The following is an 18,617-nucleotide window of genomic DNA, read 5'->3' on the forward strand; positions in this document are numbered from 1 at the left end:
ATTTTGTATTCTTATAAACAAGATTTTTTTTCCACAAAATGGATTAATTTTAATAATTTTCTACTCTTTTATTTATTAAAAAAATTAATATGCTTAAAAAATAATATTGTTTGGTCTTTGTATCAATATATTAGAATTAAACAATTCTACCCATTAAATTATTTTAAAATTAATTAATTTTATTTTTTAATATATTTTAAATATTAGTATATTGATAAATTAATAAAAAATAATATTTAAAAATAAATTATAATAAAGAAAAAATTAAATTGAAATTATAATTATAAAATAGGATTATCAAAATTTGCCTCTTAAATTGAAATTTTAACTTCGTCACTGGATGGAAGGAGATGACATTTAGACGAAATGCGTGAAGGAGAAAGTGTTCTTTCTAAACATAGAAGTATATATCCATTAATTATATTATATTTTAGAAACTAAAAATTAATTTCTCTTTTATAAAGTATAAGTATTTATTTTTAATTAAAAATATTAAATTTAACTTAAGGAGTTATTTTATTAATAAACACAACTATAAAAATTAAATTTAAATGTGCAAAGACTAATATATTGATTTCACTACATATCAATGAGTAAATTATAATTTATTAATAATATTAAATCTCACTTAGCTAATAATGCGAAATTATAAGAATTTTTTTATTATAAATTAAATTATAAAATTCTACTAAAAATGTGTTAAATTATAAAATAATTTTTTGTAATTTTTCCTAGTATAAATTATTGCTTCCTTACTTCAGAAAGAAAAAAATCATATGAACTTTTGTAAAATAATATAAAATTTCAATCTCTTTTAGAATGATTTTTTTTCAGTTAAAAATAATTAAAAGTCTTAATTGAATTTATTAAAAAAAGAAATCAATTTTAAATTAAATTATGACGATTTTTTTTTTATTTCAAATGGATAGTAAAAACATTCTAGTCATCTTTCTAAATTTAATAAATAAAAATAATAAATATGAACTCATTAATTCTTAATTTTTTTTAAGACCGAGAGTCCAATCCAACCATTTACATTAAAAAAATAATAAAGAGTTATTATAAAATGGATAATAGCATAATTAAGGTTTTTTTCCTTAGAGGACAAGTAAATATTAAGTTTTTTGAAATTTATAGTATGTTTGGATACTGATATTACATAACATCCATTTAAAATACTGAGATCCGCATGGTTAATCACAATGAAAATCACACCGGAAACACCCCAAATGATTTGAGCTCTGCTTAGAAAGGATCACAATTCTCATTTTCTAGCCTTGCTGCCCCATTGAATCAATTTGAGCCAGCAGAAAGATTGAAAAGTAACACTTGAAAAAAAAGGCCAAGGAGAGAAGAGGTAGATATAGATCAAAAGTTGGAGAGGCCGAAGGAGAAACTGCTAGTGGAGTTAGGGGCATGGGACAACAATAACCCCTGCTACCAACCTCATTTCCATTCGTGAGATGGGTACATTAGGAAACCATCCAAAAAAAAAAAATTCATGATGTCGACAATGGCCGCATATGACGGCCCGAAAAACCCCCGGGAGCACGTCTTGAACTATAAGACGTTCATAAAGCTGCAAACCCACTCGGAAGCTTTCATGTGTAAAGTTTTTTCCACCACTCTTACTAGGACAGCCCGAGCATGGTCCAACAGTCTAGAGGCAGGGAGTATTAAAAGCTTTATAGACCTAGCCAACGTGTTTATCATCAGGTTCATTATCGGTGATGTTCTGAGATCTAGAAAATAGGGTTTATAGTGTATGAGTGAGCTTAGTTAGGGAAGATCACGTCCCTCCCCCTTTATTCCTTTTCCTTTTGTCCTCTAGTGACACATGAATGCCACCCTGCTACAGTGCCACCCGTCTCTGTCACTCAGGCCCATATATACGGACGTGCCAGCGTATCTCTCTCTATCAGGCGGCCATGTAATTCCCCCGGCGCGCATGCTAATAGGGCCAGCGTACCCCTCTCTGTCAGGCAGCCGTTTAATTCCCCCGGCGCGCATGCTAATAGGGCTTCGATGTGACTGGGCCTACTCTCCTACCCCTTGTCATGTCACCGGGCTAGGCTATCTTCTAGTGGACCTACGCGTGTGGTCAATCCGGCCTACTTCACGTCACCGGGCTGGAGCATGCGATGTTGGGCCAATAAAAGGATAATATCGATAAGACGAGCCTTATAACCAAGAATCAAAATAAATAATTGAGTGAAAGTAGATGAATAATTGGTGAAAGCTTCTTATTACAAAAACGCCCAAAGTATCTTATGGTGCAAAGGCGGGTACCTGCCAGGCCACATGTTTGGATATTAATTCTATTTTACTAAAATTCTATAAGGTATATTTGTTAAACCGAGTGTTAAAACCCACAGATGAATATATTTTTGCTGCCAAATAAGATATACAAAATATGTATTTTCATTATAAAAGATTATAAGGGAATAAAAGGAACTTAGGTAAAGTCTCTATTATATCAGAATCTTCTAAAAATCTATTAGCAGAAACTTAATCTCATCCTTTGGGAAGACACTATACTATTTGAAAGGCCATATAAAGGACTGTCTCTCTAACTATCTTCCTGCCCTTGCCTTCAGAATCAATCTTGCAAAATCCAACTCCTCTCTTTAGGATCGCGACACTAAAAAGGCGTTATAATGGGATTGGTTGCAGCCCTTAAAGCTAAGTAGTATGCTTGCACCTTCATAAAGACCCAAGGATCGCGACACTAAAAAGGCATTATAGTGGGGCTGATTATAGCGCTCAGTAGTATCCTTGCATCTTCATAAAGATCCACTTTCAGCCACTCTTCATAGACTATGATGATATCCTCCACACATATATGGTTATCCTTAAAAAAGAGAAAGAAAATGCCACATTTCATGCCTCCCGCAGATGATATTGCAGACACAAAGAAGAGAGGAGGGTTCTTATGCAGTGGTATAGTCAGTAAAGTCTTTAATATGGCTTTAAAAATTAGGCCACCATCATGACCAAGGGGAGACAAAATGATGCAAACGGTGAAAATATGCCATGTAATAAAAAAGACAAACTGTCACTTTCGAATCTTGAAGAATTGAAGACTGGCGGGGGACATTTGATGCTAGATAACAATCATCCAAAGTAAATTATGAGTTGTCACCTTGGGACTAGGACACGTGGCAAAGGTATGATAAGTAGGAAATATAGTCCAGTCTAAGAAGAGGTAGACTCGAATACCTTAATACCCAATTCATTATCAAAGACCTGCCCCTTCCCTCGATGGGGTGAGTCTCGACACGAAGTTACCGTTATTAGGCAGAGCAAATTCCCATTATGCATGTAATCGCGAGATTTCCAGTCCATTAGCTAGCGATATCCCTTATCAAACAGTTGGTTACATCACTGTCAGATTATCGAGAAATACCATATTCATTTCTACCTTCTTATAGTATAAAAGGAAAGGATCACAGAGAAAAAGACATGCTATTCTCTAACACTAAAACTCTAAGCAATTTATTACATTCTCTCTACTCTTCAAAATATTGACTTGAGCGTCGGAGTGTCTGTTGTGAGCATTCACCACCACCTCACATTCACTTCCTTGCAGGTTCTAGCCAATCACAATGCAGTTTCATTTCGGTCACGTCATCAATCTAATCTCTGCGACATCAAGAATATGTGCTTATACTTTCCTTCCTCTATTTCTTTTCTTCCTTTTCGTCCAAGATATGTATGTAGAAATATTAAAGAGAATAAAAAGATTTTTCTCACAATCTATTTTTTCTTTCTCTCTCTCTATATATATATAAGGAAGAGAAGAAGCCAACTTTACATTAACCGCTAGTTAATGTTCCTTCATTCGATTTATTTTTGGTGTTAAAACACCAAGTTGACCCATATGGCAGACTCAAATATAAATTCTTTCAAGTACATCAAAAATTCGAACTTGATATAAATAAATATATCATATTATATTAGTTATATAAATATCTTTAGACTTGAGAGCATCAAGAGTACCTTAAATATACAAGTATTACACTTTGACTCAAGAATTTATATTTCACCGTGAAAGTATTAAGAAATGAGAGATTGGGTATAGTATATAATACTTAAAGATAATTAAATGATCAATAAATGATTCGTTGTACTCTGAAATAAATATCTTGTTAGAGTGATGTCACTTATGATAATTAAGATTCATGAGAATATAATTAGAATAGAAATTTTAATTTTTTAAAGAAATATATGACACAAAAATTATATTTAATAGTGATTGATGTAATATGGTAAAAGGAGTTTATTGCATGGTAATCCTTTTATTATATGGTAAGTGGATATGGAAGGGTTATGATTAAAACACCTTTGACTTTCTTGCATTTTGATAATTATGATGTATGACTAGATGTCTTTCATAGTGAGCATCTAATATAAATAAAATATATTATTATAATTTAAAGAGTTTAAATTATAAATTAATTATTAATTAATATTATATACAATCAAAATGTTCTAAAAGTCTCATGAATCACACGTATAGGAATGAGAATCTAAGGTAAAATAATAATTTAAATATTGATATGAAATATCAATGAGCATATTTAAATCTTGATTTAAAGATGTCATGGCCTAATTAAGAGAGGAAATTAAATGGTTTAGTCCATTAAACCAATTTTTTTTTTTTTTGAAATGGGGATTGGAGAATAGAACCTGAAACCTCTCAGATTTACTCAGCTGCACTTACTAGACGCTGTTAATGCTAAACCAAATATTAATTAAAAGAGTTTAAGAGTTGATTTTTAAATTAATACAAGTATAATGGACCAAATCAATTAATTAATTAATTCAAAGAATTAGCTCTATTAAAGAGTTTTATTAAGATTAAAGTAGGAGAAAAGCTTTATTAGGATTAAACAAAGAGAAAATAAGTCAAAGCAATTTATGTGAATTAAGAATAAGTCAAACTAAGCCAAATATTATGGTATTCAAAAACATAACATTAATTCTTCTCATCTTTTCTTTCTCCTCTCTTAGCCAAATCCCTCACTAGCATCATGAGAAATTTTTTACCATTTTTATATCTATTTGAGAGTTATTTGACTTCTCATTATCTTAGTGTGAATTACTATCGGAGGTAATTAGTTTGGATTATTGTGATTTGCAATGATCTGGTATCAAAAAAGAATTCAAGAAAATCAACAAACAATAATTTCAAAAATAAAAATTTTGCATTTTTAATCGAGAATTCAAATTTTTAATAATTTTTTGTTATGATTGGGACTTTTATGATTTTTATTTTCAGCTGCTATTATTTTATTTATATACTTATGTGGGCGTGTGGAATGTAACAATAATAATTTATTAAATATTTTATGTAGGGTTAGACCTCAACTTTTTAGAATCGACTGTTGAATGTTTATCCTGAGACTTTAATATATGTATATATATATATATATATATATATATATATATGAGATGTACGTAAAGATAAGCTGTATAGCTGCATATTATAATTGCTAATGAATGACATTCTAGAAAGATTTTGGTGATGTGCATATTATTGTTGCTTATCTGCATTTTGTGTTCAAGTGTCTGTTTCAGATTTTGGGAGAATGGATATAAGCAGCGTGGCTGCTCATTTTGATAGTAGCTATCTCGATGGAAGATTCTAGTCCTTAGTGGTTGCCGAGATCATCTTCTATTTTTCCTTAGGTTTTAGTTTGGATTTTTGTAATGGGTTTGATTTAATGTTTTTAGTTTGGTTTTTTGAATGTGATCTAAGAGAGTTGATTTGTATTTCTAGGCTGGTTCAGATCTTGTTATATACTCTTACCTTAGTGCTATATTAAATATTGTTCTTAGTGCATTGGTAAAAAAAAAAAAAAAAACATTCCAAAAATAATCTAGTAAAAATTCGTTGGGAAATGAATTATTAATATATTACTAACGAATTATAATCTATTATTAAAAAGCTCATTGATAAACTTTTACCAACAGTTTTTAAGTTTGTTAGTAATACTAACAAATTTACTAATTTTATTATTAATGGATTTTAAATTTATTAGTAAATTGAAAGAAAAATAATTTATTAATAAATATAAAATTTACTAATAGAATTTTAGTTATTATTATTAATGAATTCTAAATTTATTAGTAAATTGAAAGAAAAATAATTTATTAATAAATATAAAATTTATTGATAAATTTGATAGTAAATTATTAACCATATGTTGGTAATTAAAATTTTAAATAATTTTAAAATAATTATCATTTTGATTAAATAATAAATTTTTTATTAATATTTTTTATTAATTTAATAAAATTTAAAATTATATTAATATTATTACTAAATTTTTAATTTATGTTTAATATTTATTAGAAATACTTATAAAGAGAAATAATAGAAAAATAAATGAGATAAAATGATAAAAAATAAAAAAAATAATAGAAAAATAAAAATTATAAAAAGTAAGGAAAAATGAAAGTAGAGTAAAAACGTGATTATAGAAATTAGAAAAAAAGGAAAAATGATTAAAGAAGAAAATAAATGTAGAGAAATAATAAAAAATATAAATAGAAAGAAAATAATAAAAAAATAATATGTGAGAAAAATATAGAGGAAATGAAAGAAAATGGGAGAAAATGGAAGAAAATAATAGAAAAATGGAGAAAAATAAAAAAATAATAATAAAAGATGCACGAGAATGAAAGAAAAAAGATTAAGAAATAAAAAATAAAATAATAGAAAAAAGGATAAAAAATTACGAGATAAGAAAGTTAAATAAAAAGATTATAAAAAAATATGAAAAAATAAAAAAATAAAAAAATAATTAAAGAATAAAATATTATATTATATTTATAAAAGTGAATTATTAATTAAATTTAATAATTAATTGGTAATTTATTATTGAAATTTGAAAAAAAAAATTTCCTTCCATAAATTTATTAATAAATTTTAAATTTACTGTTAAATTTTAACATCAATTATTTTATATATTTATAAATTATCAAATTTTAAAATATAAATTAATAATATTAATATTATTAAAGTATTTTAAATTGTTGATAAATTTTAATATAAAATTTTTTATATCAAGAATTGATAATAAATTTTTAAATTCATTAATAAATTTATTAAAATTATTAACAAATTAAAATTTATTAATAAAATTCGTGGGTAATTCGAAAATTTATTGTGACCCGCTAATATAGTTATGGCCGAGCAAAGCGCGGCTTAACATCCAACATCCTGAGATGCCCGAAGTCTTGAGGAAGTGGACCTGAGATTCGGTTGTTGCACAAATCCAAGTGCATCAAACTAGAGAGATTCGTCAAAGAATGTGGGATCTCATCTGAAATAAGATTATCGGCGACATTCAGCACGGTTAATTTCTGTAATCTCCCTATATCGGCAGGAAGATCACCTGAGAGCCGATTCCCGATCAAATCAAGAATCTGTAGATTCCCGATCAAACCAAGAATATGTAGAAAAGGAAGTGAAATTATGCACCACGGGATCTCCCCAGAGATCCCTTTCCAATTTGCAATTGTAAGACTCGAGAGGCGCACTAGTTTGCTGCACGTTGTTTAGGGAAGGAGAAGTGGGAGGGAGCAAAAGAAGTGGGAAGGAGAAGTTTAGGGAAGAATCAGTCTTCACATTTGAGGCGGCAGTTTCTTTGGAGAAGAGAATAAGATGTTAGCGGGAAGGGGCAGTTAGGGTTTGCTTTTAGATTATTTTAATATTTTTTTACTAAAAATTACTCTATTTCTTTTTTCTTGTCTCTTTCTAATTTTGTATTTTTTTACATGGATTCTCATACTATAAATATTAACATAATGGCCGAAAAAGTTACTGAGTTTTCAATGGAAGATAAAGATGAGTCGATTGAGATTGATATAACCCCTGGCGAATCAACAAACGGGAATTGGGATCTGAGATGGACATTGGTTGGAAGGTTTATGGGGGAACGTTTTATACGACTCCATGAAATGAGCCAAATCATGGCTAGCAATTGGAGAACGGGTATGGGAGTGTCCATTTTAGAGATTTCACCCCAGCGTTTTCTTTTTCAATTTGCTCATGAGGAGGATATACGTCGGATTGTTGAAGGATTATGTTGTGCTCAAAATTCGCAACGGTGGTGGGATTCAGAATTATAAAAGTGCTCCTGAAATTTGAACGTCTTCCCTGCTGTGATTTGATTGGTCATGGAGAATGATTCTGTCAACGTAACTATGAGGCAGACAATGAGAAAGTATTTGCGTACTCAAAATAGACGTAATAAAAAACTCATGATTGGTGATCGGTGGCTGATTCAGAAACCTCTACTGAAGGGGGCGGTGCCGGGACACATTGGTGCAGCTGGCCAGACTAATAGGGCTAATTTTTAGGAGACAAATAAGGTAACCAGCGATGATGTAGGAGATAATGTCGATAGTGGAATTGTTGGAGAGAAGCTGGGAGTGGTGGGTGATGTGGCATTAAAAAAGACAACTGGTGGTATAAACAAGGAAACAGGGCCATAAATTGGGATTTCTAAAAAGGTAGGTGATTTTTTAAATTGAACTGAATTTTAGGAGGATGATTCCGTTGACTATGTGGAGTCAAAGAGGAAAAGGATAGGCCCAGTTACTGAAGCCCAGCATTATGACATTTCTATGGATGAGGGATGTTCTTCTAAAGAAGGGGGCTTTTTAGATATTGGAAGTTCAATGTTTTTAGAAATTTGTTAAGATTGTCGGTATGTGTTGTCAATTTTGCAGAATGTGTGAGTTGAGTTCATTAAGAGGACTGTAAATTTTACGGCTCATCACCTTGTTAGAGTCGCTCAATTCAATTCATGTCTCTATATGTGGGGTTTTATTTCTCCCGATTGTATTATTGCAGCTCTGTGGGGTTTTATTCCTCCCGATTGTATTATCGCAGCTCTTGCTGTTGACTTAAAGTAATAAATATTTCATTTTCTTTAAAAAAAAAAATTACATGGCTGAATGAATGAGAAAAGGTGAGAAAGGGGTGTTATATTTATAAATATGAATTATTAACGGATTATTAACAGATTTAGTAACAGATTCACAATCTATTACTAAATTTTAAAAAAAAAATTGAAAATTTTCCATTCAAAAATTATCAACGATTTTAAATTCGTTTGTAATTGAAAATATCAGTTAAAAAAAATACAGAAGTCTTACACGGATTTCATTTTAAATTTACTAGAATTTCATTTTAAATTTACTAATAGATAATATTCATAGGTAAATTTTTAGTTTTTTTTTTACTTATTAATTTAATGATAAAATTTAATAATAAATTTTTAAATTTATTAGTAAATTTTTAGACAAATTATTAATAGATTTAGAATTTATTAGTAATTTAAATATTTTTTTTTGAAATGAAGTAATTTAAATATTTTTTTAAATTTATTGACGATTGAATTCTGATAGTGAATTAGCTATAAATTTACTAACAAATTTTAAGTGTGTTAGTAAATTTCAACACCAATTATTTTTTATATTTATAAATTAATAACATAATATCAAATTAATAACAGATTTTAAAATTCGTTAGTAATATCAACGGATTTAAATTTATTGATGAATTTTTGCATAAAATGTTTTATATTAAAAATTATCAATTGATTTTCAATTTTATTAATAAATCTATTAAAATTTAACGGATTAAAATTCGTTGGCAAAATTTATTAGTAATCCAGCAATTTTTGTAGTGTAAATACCGTCTCGTGGATTTGGATGTTTCATTAAATAGACGAACTCCTTCTTTTGGTAGAATGGCAGTATTAGCGACACTGAATCTGGATGCCAACAAGCTCTCGGGAGTTATACCAGGGAATTTGTTTAATTCAGATATTGGCAATTTAAATCTGAGCAAGAACACATTCGGAGGATATTTACCAAACGTTTTCAGCGTGAGTTTCTACTTTACGATTCTATAATAATTTTTTAGGGCCGATACCGCAATCTATATCAGCGGCACCATATATCGGGCACTTGAATTTGAGTCACAACCACCTGTTCGGAAAATTTCCTGTAGGCGCTCCATTCGATCATCTTGAAGCGTCGTCGTTTGTTTATAATGCCTGCCTTTGCGGAAAACCGCTTAGAGCTCTAGCTAGATAATGCACATCGGCCATGGCCAATCCGGAATTTGGTAATATGTAATTTCAATGACTAAATGTGTGGTTTAGTAATTTAAACTGAAATTCCTTGCTTTATACTCTCCTAACAAAAAAAGCCTAGCCAATATTTATAAGAAAAAAAATAATATTATTTTAATAGTCTTACTTATGTACCACCCCACCATCAGGAGCATATATAGACAAATATAATTCAATTTTAATTGTTGCATATTCATAATTACAATTGATGAAGGATTTTTTTAAATCATAGTATTTATTTATAAATATATTGGTGATTAACTTTTAAGCAGATTTACCTACCACATATATATCACCAGTCAGAAGTTTGATGTATTCTCGGCTCAAATAGGGTTTATTGAATCCCAGCTATAGATGAAATCCAGTTGTATCATGAGGCAGTTGGCGAGAAAAAGAAGGGTCAGGTTTATTGACTAGGGAACCAGGCTTCTGCATATTTTTGGAGTTCTTCACATTATTCTATCTCATTCTCCTCTGCACCTCAAGTGGATGCTGCTGTGAGTGAAGAATAAAATTGATCGGTTTGAGATGGAGAATGGTAGACTAAACTCAGTTGTGGAGCAGCTGCAAGAGTTGCATAGGATGATGGCACATCATGGTACTGGACATCCTCTCAGACATCCGCTCCTATCCCCTACTCCACAATAACACCGTGATGATAATGTCATGTTCGATCCTGATGAGCATGTAGATAGTGATGAATATACAAATGATGAACTGGAGATTTAGTTTGATATGTTCAACGGATGATGCCACTTTTATTTAAATTTGTGCAACTTAGTACATAATTTACTTATATTTTATTACTTACGAAATGTTTGACATTTTAAAATACTTTTAGTTTTAATTTTAGTTTAGTGATTAAGTTGATACTTATTTTTATATATAATTGATTATATTTGAGTTGAGATCATAAATATTAATGAACAAATATAGTGCTATAAAAATTAGGGATATAATAAAAAAAAATAAATGTTGCCACGGCTAAAATCCCATAATCACTAACGGATTATCAACGGACTGTTTGTTGGTATCAATAATGGACAAAGTTCACTAGTAATGAAAAATATTTATTATTGTAAAAAAATAAAATATAAATAATATTATTAAATTACTATAATATAAATATATTACTATAATATAAATATATTATTATAATATATTAATAATTAAAAAAAACTTGGCCTGACGTTCGTCACAGTGGCGCCAGGCCAAAACCACAATGTTGGCCAACAACGCTGGTTGATATATATATATTTTTAAATCTAGCACTTTTGTTAAAAGTGCTAGATCTTGGCGCGCTAGTAAAAATGCGCCAAAAGTAGAGTCTAACTGTCGTGGGTGGTCAAACTCTAAATTAGCAATTTTTTTTCCCTCAATTCTAAATTGATAAATTTTTTCTAACTCCAAATTGGCAAAAGGCCCATGAAAGAGACTATGGAATTCATGGATAAGTTTCAGACTGAACTGGATGAGGTAATGCTTCTAAGTTGGTCTTCGAAAATCGGAAGAAGAATGCCGAGGACTAAGTGATCCTCCTCCATCGCCAAGTCCTCGCTCTACAGGCTCAAGCTGAGGAGGCTCGGGTTGCTTCAACCAAGGTTGCTGAGCTTGAGGTGGAGCTGCAGGAGACGGTGGCCCAAGGTGAGGAGATGTTCGTTCAGGGCAAGGACTCAGTAAGGAAGGAGTTGGTAAAGTAATTTACTTCCGAAGATTTTTCTTGTATAAACAACATCTTTCTAGAGGAGGAGGAGGAAGACCATGGTGAAGAGGGGGAGGGACAAGCTAAGAACAACCACATCGACCGCGTCTCTTCAGATAATGTAATAGATGTAGAAAATATTGATATAATTGAGACAAGAGGATGAACCTAAAAACATCCTTCCTCTTATGTAATTTTTTCTTTATTTTCACTAAGTGTTTATATGTTCCGCAAATATTTTCTTTAGAAGATTGCTCAGGAGGATAACACCCGACCGTGACGCCTGGTTACTGGCTTGACTAGTGGCCATAAAATGAAGAACTTAGTAGCCTTATGGCCTTGATTAATGGGACCAATGCCCATATGATCTGGCGGAACCTGCCTCGTAACCTGGCCTGGTAGAACCCGTCTCGTGATTTGGCCTAGTGGAATCTGCCTTGGGGTCTTGTATAGTGGGACCAACGCTCGGATGGTTTAGCAAAATACGCTTTGTGACCTGGCTTGGTGAAATCTGCCTTGTGGCCTTGTATAGTAGGACCAACGCTCGGATGGTCTGATAGAATCCACCTTGTGACTTGACCTAGCAAAATCCACCTTGTGGCCCTGTATAGTGGGACCAATGCTTGGATGGTTTGGTAGAATTCACGTTGTGACCAGGCCTGACGGAATTTGCCTTGTGGCCTTGTATAGTAGGACCAACACCATGATGGTCTGGCGAAACCAGCCTTGTGACTTGGCCTGGTGAAATTCCCCTTGTCGCCTTGTATAACAGGACGAATGCACGGATGGTCTGGCAGAACCTGCCTTGTAACCCCTTCTTATCTCTTTAGTCTTTCTTACTTTTTGGGAAAAGCAATATATCGTTCCTTATTATTGAAGAATATAATATATGAAAATACCTCATTATCTTTGTTATTAAAAGAATATTATTCTATTATAGATAACATGCTTAGGAGGGGAACCACTCGGTTCTTTCAAATGGCTAACTCATGAGATTCTTGGGTGGATGACTCCTGAGGGCGGATGACTTCCAAAATTTCCAAAAGTTTTCTACCCACCCAGTAATGTTTGCAATCTGCTCACTTCCCCTACCCCTCACCAGATCCTTTTGTTATCATATGTATGACTCTTACAGGTTCTCTATTAGGGGTTGTCTTAGGGGTTGTTTCCTCGGGCTCAAATCTCTTCTCTTCTTTTCCTTTCTTTGTGAATTTTCGAAGGGTACCATCCCTTATCATCCTTTTGATCTCATCCTTTAGTTGCCGATATTCTTTTGTTGTGTGGCCATGATCTTTATAGAAGCGACAATATTTTGTCCTGTCTCGTTTCTCCGCTTTCTTGGGGTTGAGCTTGGGTGGCCATCTAATTTCTTTATCATTCTTCCTGATCCACATCAGAATACGAGTTTGTGAGTCATTTAACAAAGTGTAATTCTCATACTTATTCTGTTCGTCCCTCTTTCGCGAGATGGAGTAACTCCTGTGATCTCCTTCGTGTCCTTATCTTTTAACCTTTTGACTTTGCTTTTGATTCGCCCTCTTATCTTCTTTTAAGGCCTGAATTTTGTCGTCTAGCTTGATATATTTCTAGGCTTTATCTATTAACTATTGATACGTCACGACTAGATTTTTAATTAAGGAGTCCATAAATTTGACATTGTGGGTGTAACAGCCCGGACGTGATCCCCGGCACTGTTACCGTTCACGGCCTAGGGCTATCCCTCGCCTGGCCTCTTTGCCACCTCGGGCTTTCCACTGGCGTCGTGAACAGCTCTTAACATTCATTCACCCTCACGGGTTCCTGGCAGGATTTGTCCCCTTGGGTTCTTGCATCGAATGCATCCTTCCCCAAGTGGATTTGGCCCAAATTTCCCTTTGGAAATTAGGTCGCCTCCCCCACTACTCGAACCCTTGACCTCCCACCTTGTGTTGACGGAGAGAAAACATAAGGACGTTTTAATAGGTTTCTGAAAATATAGGGACTGACTTGTTAATAATGGCAATACCCAGGGACTAAATCGTAAATTACCCTTTTTAAAATATGCAAAATGAACTAAAAATCTATTCGCTACCTATACTTTAAAATAACCAAACTACCTTAATTTAATGAACTAAAAATTGGCAGCATAAAAAAATTAAGCAAGAAGCCATAAGTAAAATCAACCCATCAGAACAACTTTTACAATAATTCCATGAAGGAGATTCCGTTGTTACATAATATTAAACTAAAAAAATCACTCAACAGCCATAATTACATTGAAGTTGTCCTATAAAATTCAACGGAAGTAGTTTTTAGACTGATTCGACTGAGAGCTGCTCCTTCGCTTTAAAAGCTTCTGCCGGTATCTCCAAGCAACTTGAATACGAGTAGCTGCACGGCCTCTCCAGTAGGGAGATTCATACCTATCGGATTGAAATAATAATAATAATAATAATAATTATATAAAATGTGCAGCTCTAAAATCACATATTCTATTTTCTCACATCGACAATATAAAAGTGCTTCGTATAAGACATGGACAATCCTCACCTGACGAGTAGCTGCTAGATTCATATGGATTTTATCAACATATTTATAAAGCTGAAGTCATTATTTTGCAATAACCTCCTTACCAAATTCAAACATATATTCTATTGATAGGCTATGAATGGCATCGGCAAAAATGGCATCTATCTAAACTACAAACACCCCAGTAGATGGAAAGGTTGCATTGTAATGTAAGCCAGTAACTAGATTTAAATGACAAAATACCTAGCGATATTCATATCCATGAGGGTTTTCTTTTACTTTTTTTTTCAAGCGAGAACAATTAGAAAGATAAACTCGATGTTATAGAAGAAAAAAGAATAGCAAATTTAGTGTAATTGATCAAAATTAGACTTCACATTTCATTTAGTTAGTCAAAATTAGAGCTACGACTGCCATCCCACCAAACTACAAATTTTGTTGAAAATAAGTAATCAAAATTGTCAAAATTCGATTCTAATTTTGATATACTGAATCATCCAGAATTGGAACTATAGGTTTAAGTTGTAAATTCGAACTTTTTTCTTTTAAAATATGCCTAATTGTTTAAAACAAGGGTATTTCAAAAATCTGCTATCTTTCCAAGGATGGGTTGAAATTGAATAACTGGGATGCTACTAAACAAATGATATCTAAGAAATTCTAGAAGGATGGTTTTCCCAACAGAAGATTTTTATTAAAGGAAAATGCAAAATACTTAATAATTACCAAGTATTGACTCGCACTCATTTTGCATATAACAGAATCAAACTGCAGCATTCATTAATATTACTATCTTCAGTCGTAAAAGAAAGAACTGGGTAGAAATAACCTTATGGCTCCTTGAACACGTGGATTTCGCAAGCTTCTTGCAAAGATATTTGTTACTTCTTCAAGGTCTGCAGCACGAAGTGAAAATGCTTCCACATTTGTCAAGCATCTCACCGTCCTGCTGCTCCGCAATCGCTGTCCAGGAATCTTCAATTTCTTTCCATCTGTAAACATAACAAACTTTTTCAACCATTCTTAGGCAATATCAAACTATATATATATATATATATATAATCTTTACAATGGGTCTATATGACTATTTATACACAAAAAATTATATATAAATGAGAAGCAAATAATCAAATAATAATTACATAGATAATTAAGGATCCTAATCAAATCAAATCATATCCCTAGAATCTGCTAGGATTGGCAAATAAGTCAACACTCCCCCCTCAAGTTAGTGCAAAAATGTCGCACATGCCCAATTTGCAAATCAGATTATGGTAGATATTGTTATTAAGTCTTTAGTAAACACATCCGCAAGTTGCCCAGTAAAAGTCACATGAACTAGGATCAAGACACCATCTGTTAATTTTTCTTTAATGAAGTGCCCATCAATTTCAATATATTTCGTCCGGTCATGTTGGACTGGATTTTATGCTATACTGATAGCAGCTTTATTATCACAATACAAAGTTATCTTGTATCTCTCGAGCAACCTCAACTCCTCCAATAACTTCTGTAACCATAAAAGTTCACACACACCTTGGGCCATTGCTCTGTATTCTGCTTCAGCACTTGACCAAGCAACAACTCTTTGTTTTTTGCTCCTCCAGGTGACAAGGTTCCCCCACAACTGTGCAGTAGCCAAAGGTAGATCTCCTGTCATCAAGAGATCCTGCCCAATCTGCATCTGTAAAAGTTTCAACTCGGAGGTGACCATGTTTGGAGTAAAGAAACTTGCATATGAGTCTCGCGAGGGTCATGCATGAATTGGCTGACTAAGCTAACAGCATAGCTATATCCGGTCCAGTGTGTGAGAGATAAATCAACCTTCTTACCAATCTCTGGTATCTTCCAATATCTATAGACTCACCAGTTCCTGCTTCCAGCTTGTGATTACTTTCAATAGCAGATTCTGCTGGTTTACGCCCCGTCATACCAATTTCTTCCAAAAGATCCAGAATGTACTTTCTTTGGGAGATGAAAATTCCTTTTTCTAATCTAGCCACCTCGATACCTAAGAAATATTGCAGTTTTTCTAAATCTTTGATTTTAAATTCCTGAGCCAACAACCTTTCTAGTTGAGCCATTTCCTCTTTGACATTGCCTGTCACCACTATATCATCAACATAAACAATAAGAAGGGTGATCTTACCCTTGTGATGTTTGATAAACAGAGTGTGATCAACATTGCTTTTTTGGTAACCAAAGGACATCATGGCTTTGCTAAACCTGTCAAACCAAGTTCTGGAAGATTGTTTTAGCCCATACAAAGTCCTTTTTAACCTGCACACCTTTCCTTGTGTTTTCTCATCAGCGAACCAAGAAGGAATTTCCATGAACACTTCTTCCTCTAAATCTCCATGGAGGAAAGCATTCTTCACATCAAATTGTTGCAAATCTCAGTCCAAGTTAGCTGCGTAGGATAACAGAACTCTGATTGAGTTCATTTTTGCAACTGGGGCAAATGTCTTTTGGTAATCCACTCCATAGGTTTAGGTGAATCCTTTAGCAACCAATCTGGCCTTAAATCGTTCAATTGTGCCATCAACTTTGTGTTTCACTGTGAACACCCATTTACAGCTAACGAGTTTCTTCCCAGGTGGGAGAGTGACAAGCTCCCAGGTCTCATTTTTAACCAATGCTTTCATCTCTTCAATCTTTGCTTCCTTCCATTTAGGATCTGCAAGAGCTTTCTTCCAATCCTGTGAATAGACACAGAAGAAATAGACAAGGCAAAGGCTCTATAGGAAGGAGACAAGAATTCATAAGAAACAAAGTTAGAAATAGGGTGTTTAGTACAAGGTCTGACCCCTTTTCTTTATGCAATAGGTTTATCTAAGTCATTGGAGCATTCGAGAGTTATGGGTAACTCACCAGAAGAAGATCCTTGACTGGATAACTCACCAAAAGAAGATTCTTGACTCTCAGTAAACTGCATAATGACTTCTTCTGCCTTGTCTCTCTTCGAATACCTTCTCAAATCTGGCTTGTCCAAACGACCAATTCTCTCTCCCTGATTGCACATCTCCTCCTGTCTACTAGAACTCAAACTTTCTAGTTGAACTATATCATTCAGAATCACAGAATTCGGGATCACCTCTTCTTGCTCATTATTCTCCCCCTGAAGAGGTGAGTGGGTGGTACTGAAGTAGGGTTCAGTTTCTCGGAAGATAACATCCATACTGACTAAGTATTTCCTAGACACTTGTATCCCTTCTGCGTTGGAGAATACCCAACAAACACACATTTAAAGGCTTTGGGATCCAATTTCCCTGCCGTTCTAGTATGGACAAAGCAAACACACCCAAATACTTTTGGTGGAACAACGTATGAATTCTTCCCTTTTAGAATCGCCAAAGGACTCATAAAGTCAAGGGTCTTGAGAGGCATTCTATTGATAAGATAAGCAGATGCAAGGATTGCATTTCCCCAATATGCTTTGAGTAGATTCATGGTGAACATAAGAGATCGAACTACCTCCAATAGATGCATATTTTTCCTCTTAGCAACTCCATTTTGAGCACTAGTATAAGGACAACTAGTCTGGTATACTATCCCATTACTCTCCAAATAAGCAGAAAAGCTACTATCCATGTATTCTCTTCCATTATCAGTTCTCAAAATTTTCACCTTAGTATCAAATTGAGTACAAACCATCTTATGAAAGGATTGAAAACAAGAAAAGACATCACTTTTAGCTTTAATCAAATAGACCCAAGTCATTCGAGTGCAACAATCAATAAAGGTGACAAACCATCGATTACCAGACAAGGAGACAGTTTGAGTAGGCCCCCAAACATCAGAATGAATAGTTGCAAAAAGAATTTGACTTTTATTATGACTCAAAGGATATGATGTTCTAGTGTGTTTAGCATACTCACAAACATCACAAAATAGAGAATCAAACTGAGTTCTAGCAAACAAATCAGGATAAAGTTTTTCTAAGGCAAAAAATGATGGATGCCCTAACCATCTGTGCCACTGTATTATTTCCTGATTGACATCCATATTTTCTCCAAAACAAGCTTGAGATATCGAAAAACCTGGATCACCCTCCAACATATATAAGCCATCATGTAGCCTACCACTGCCAATCCTCTTTCCTGTGCGAAGATCCTGAATAACATAATGATCAAGAAAGAATTCAATTTTACAATTAAAGGCATTGGTGATAGCACTGACAGATAAAAGGTTGACAGAAAAGTGGGGAACATGAAAGACAAATGATAATTTAATGTTGGATGTGCAAATAATAG

At 33.0% G+C, this 18,617-nt stretch overlaps 2 protein-coding genes across 8 annotated transcripts in view; one reads left to right on the plus strand and one right to left on the minus strand.

The window, feature by feature from the left end:
* Positions 1-8,187: 8,187 nt before the first annotated feature.
* On the plus strand, positions 8,188-11,854 carry LOC110606304. The gene is made up of 7 exons (XM_021745051.1): positions 8,188-8,208; positions 8,371-8,445; positions 8,557-8,693; positions 8,743-8,747; positions 8,867-8,924; positions 9,767-9,905; positions 11,720-11,854. The coding sequence occupies exons 1-7, from the start codon at positions 8,188-8,190 to the stop codon at positions 11,852-11,854; spliced, it is 570 nt and encodes a 189-aa protein (XP_021600743.1).
* Positions 11,855-14,009: 2,155 nt separating this feature from the next.
* Positions 14,010-18,617, minus strand: part of LOC110606503 (probable cyclic nucleotide-gated ion channel 20, chloroplastic) — a 72,928-nt gene continuing 68,320 nt past the window's right edge. For all 7 annotated transcript variants that reach the window (XM_021745344.2, XM_021745345.2, XM_043953235.1 and 4 more), the window contains 2 exons: positions 15,194-15,356; positions 14,010-14,258 (listed from right to left, as the gene is read on the minus strand). In XM_021745344.2, the coding sequence (XP_021601036.1) occupies positions 14,132-14,258; positions 15,194-15,356 (290 nt within the window). In that variant the 3' untranslated portion in view covers positions 14,010-14,131. The remainder of the gene's footprint in view (positions 14,259-15,193; positions 15,357-18,617) is intronic.

The sequence above is a fragment of the Manihot esculenta genome, chromosome 18 (genome assembly GCF_001659605.2).
Source record: "Manihot esculenta cultivar AM560-2 chromosome 18, M.esculenta_v8, whole genome shotgun sequence".
Taxonomy (NCBI): domain Eukaryota; kingdom Viridiplantae; phylum Streptophyta; class Magnoliopsida; order Malpighiales; family Euphorbiaceae; genus Manihot; species Manihot esculenta.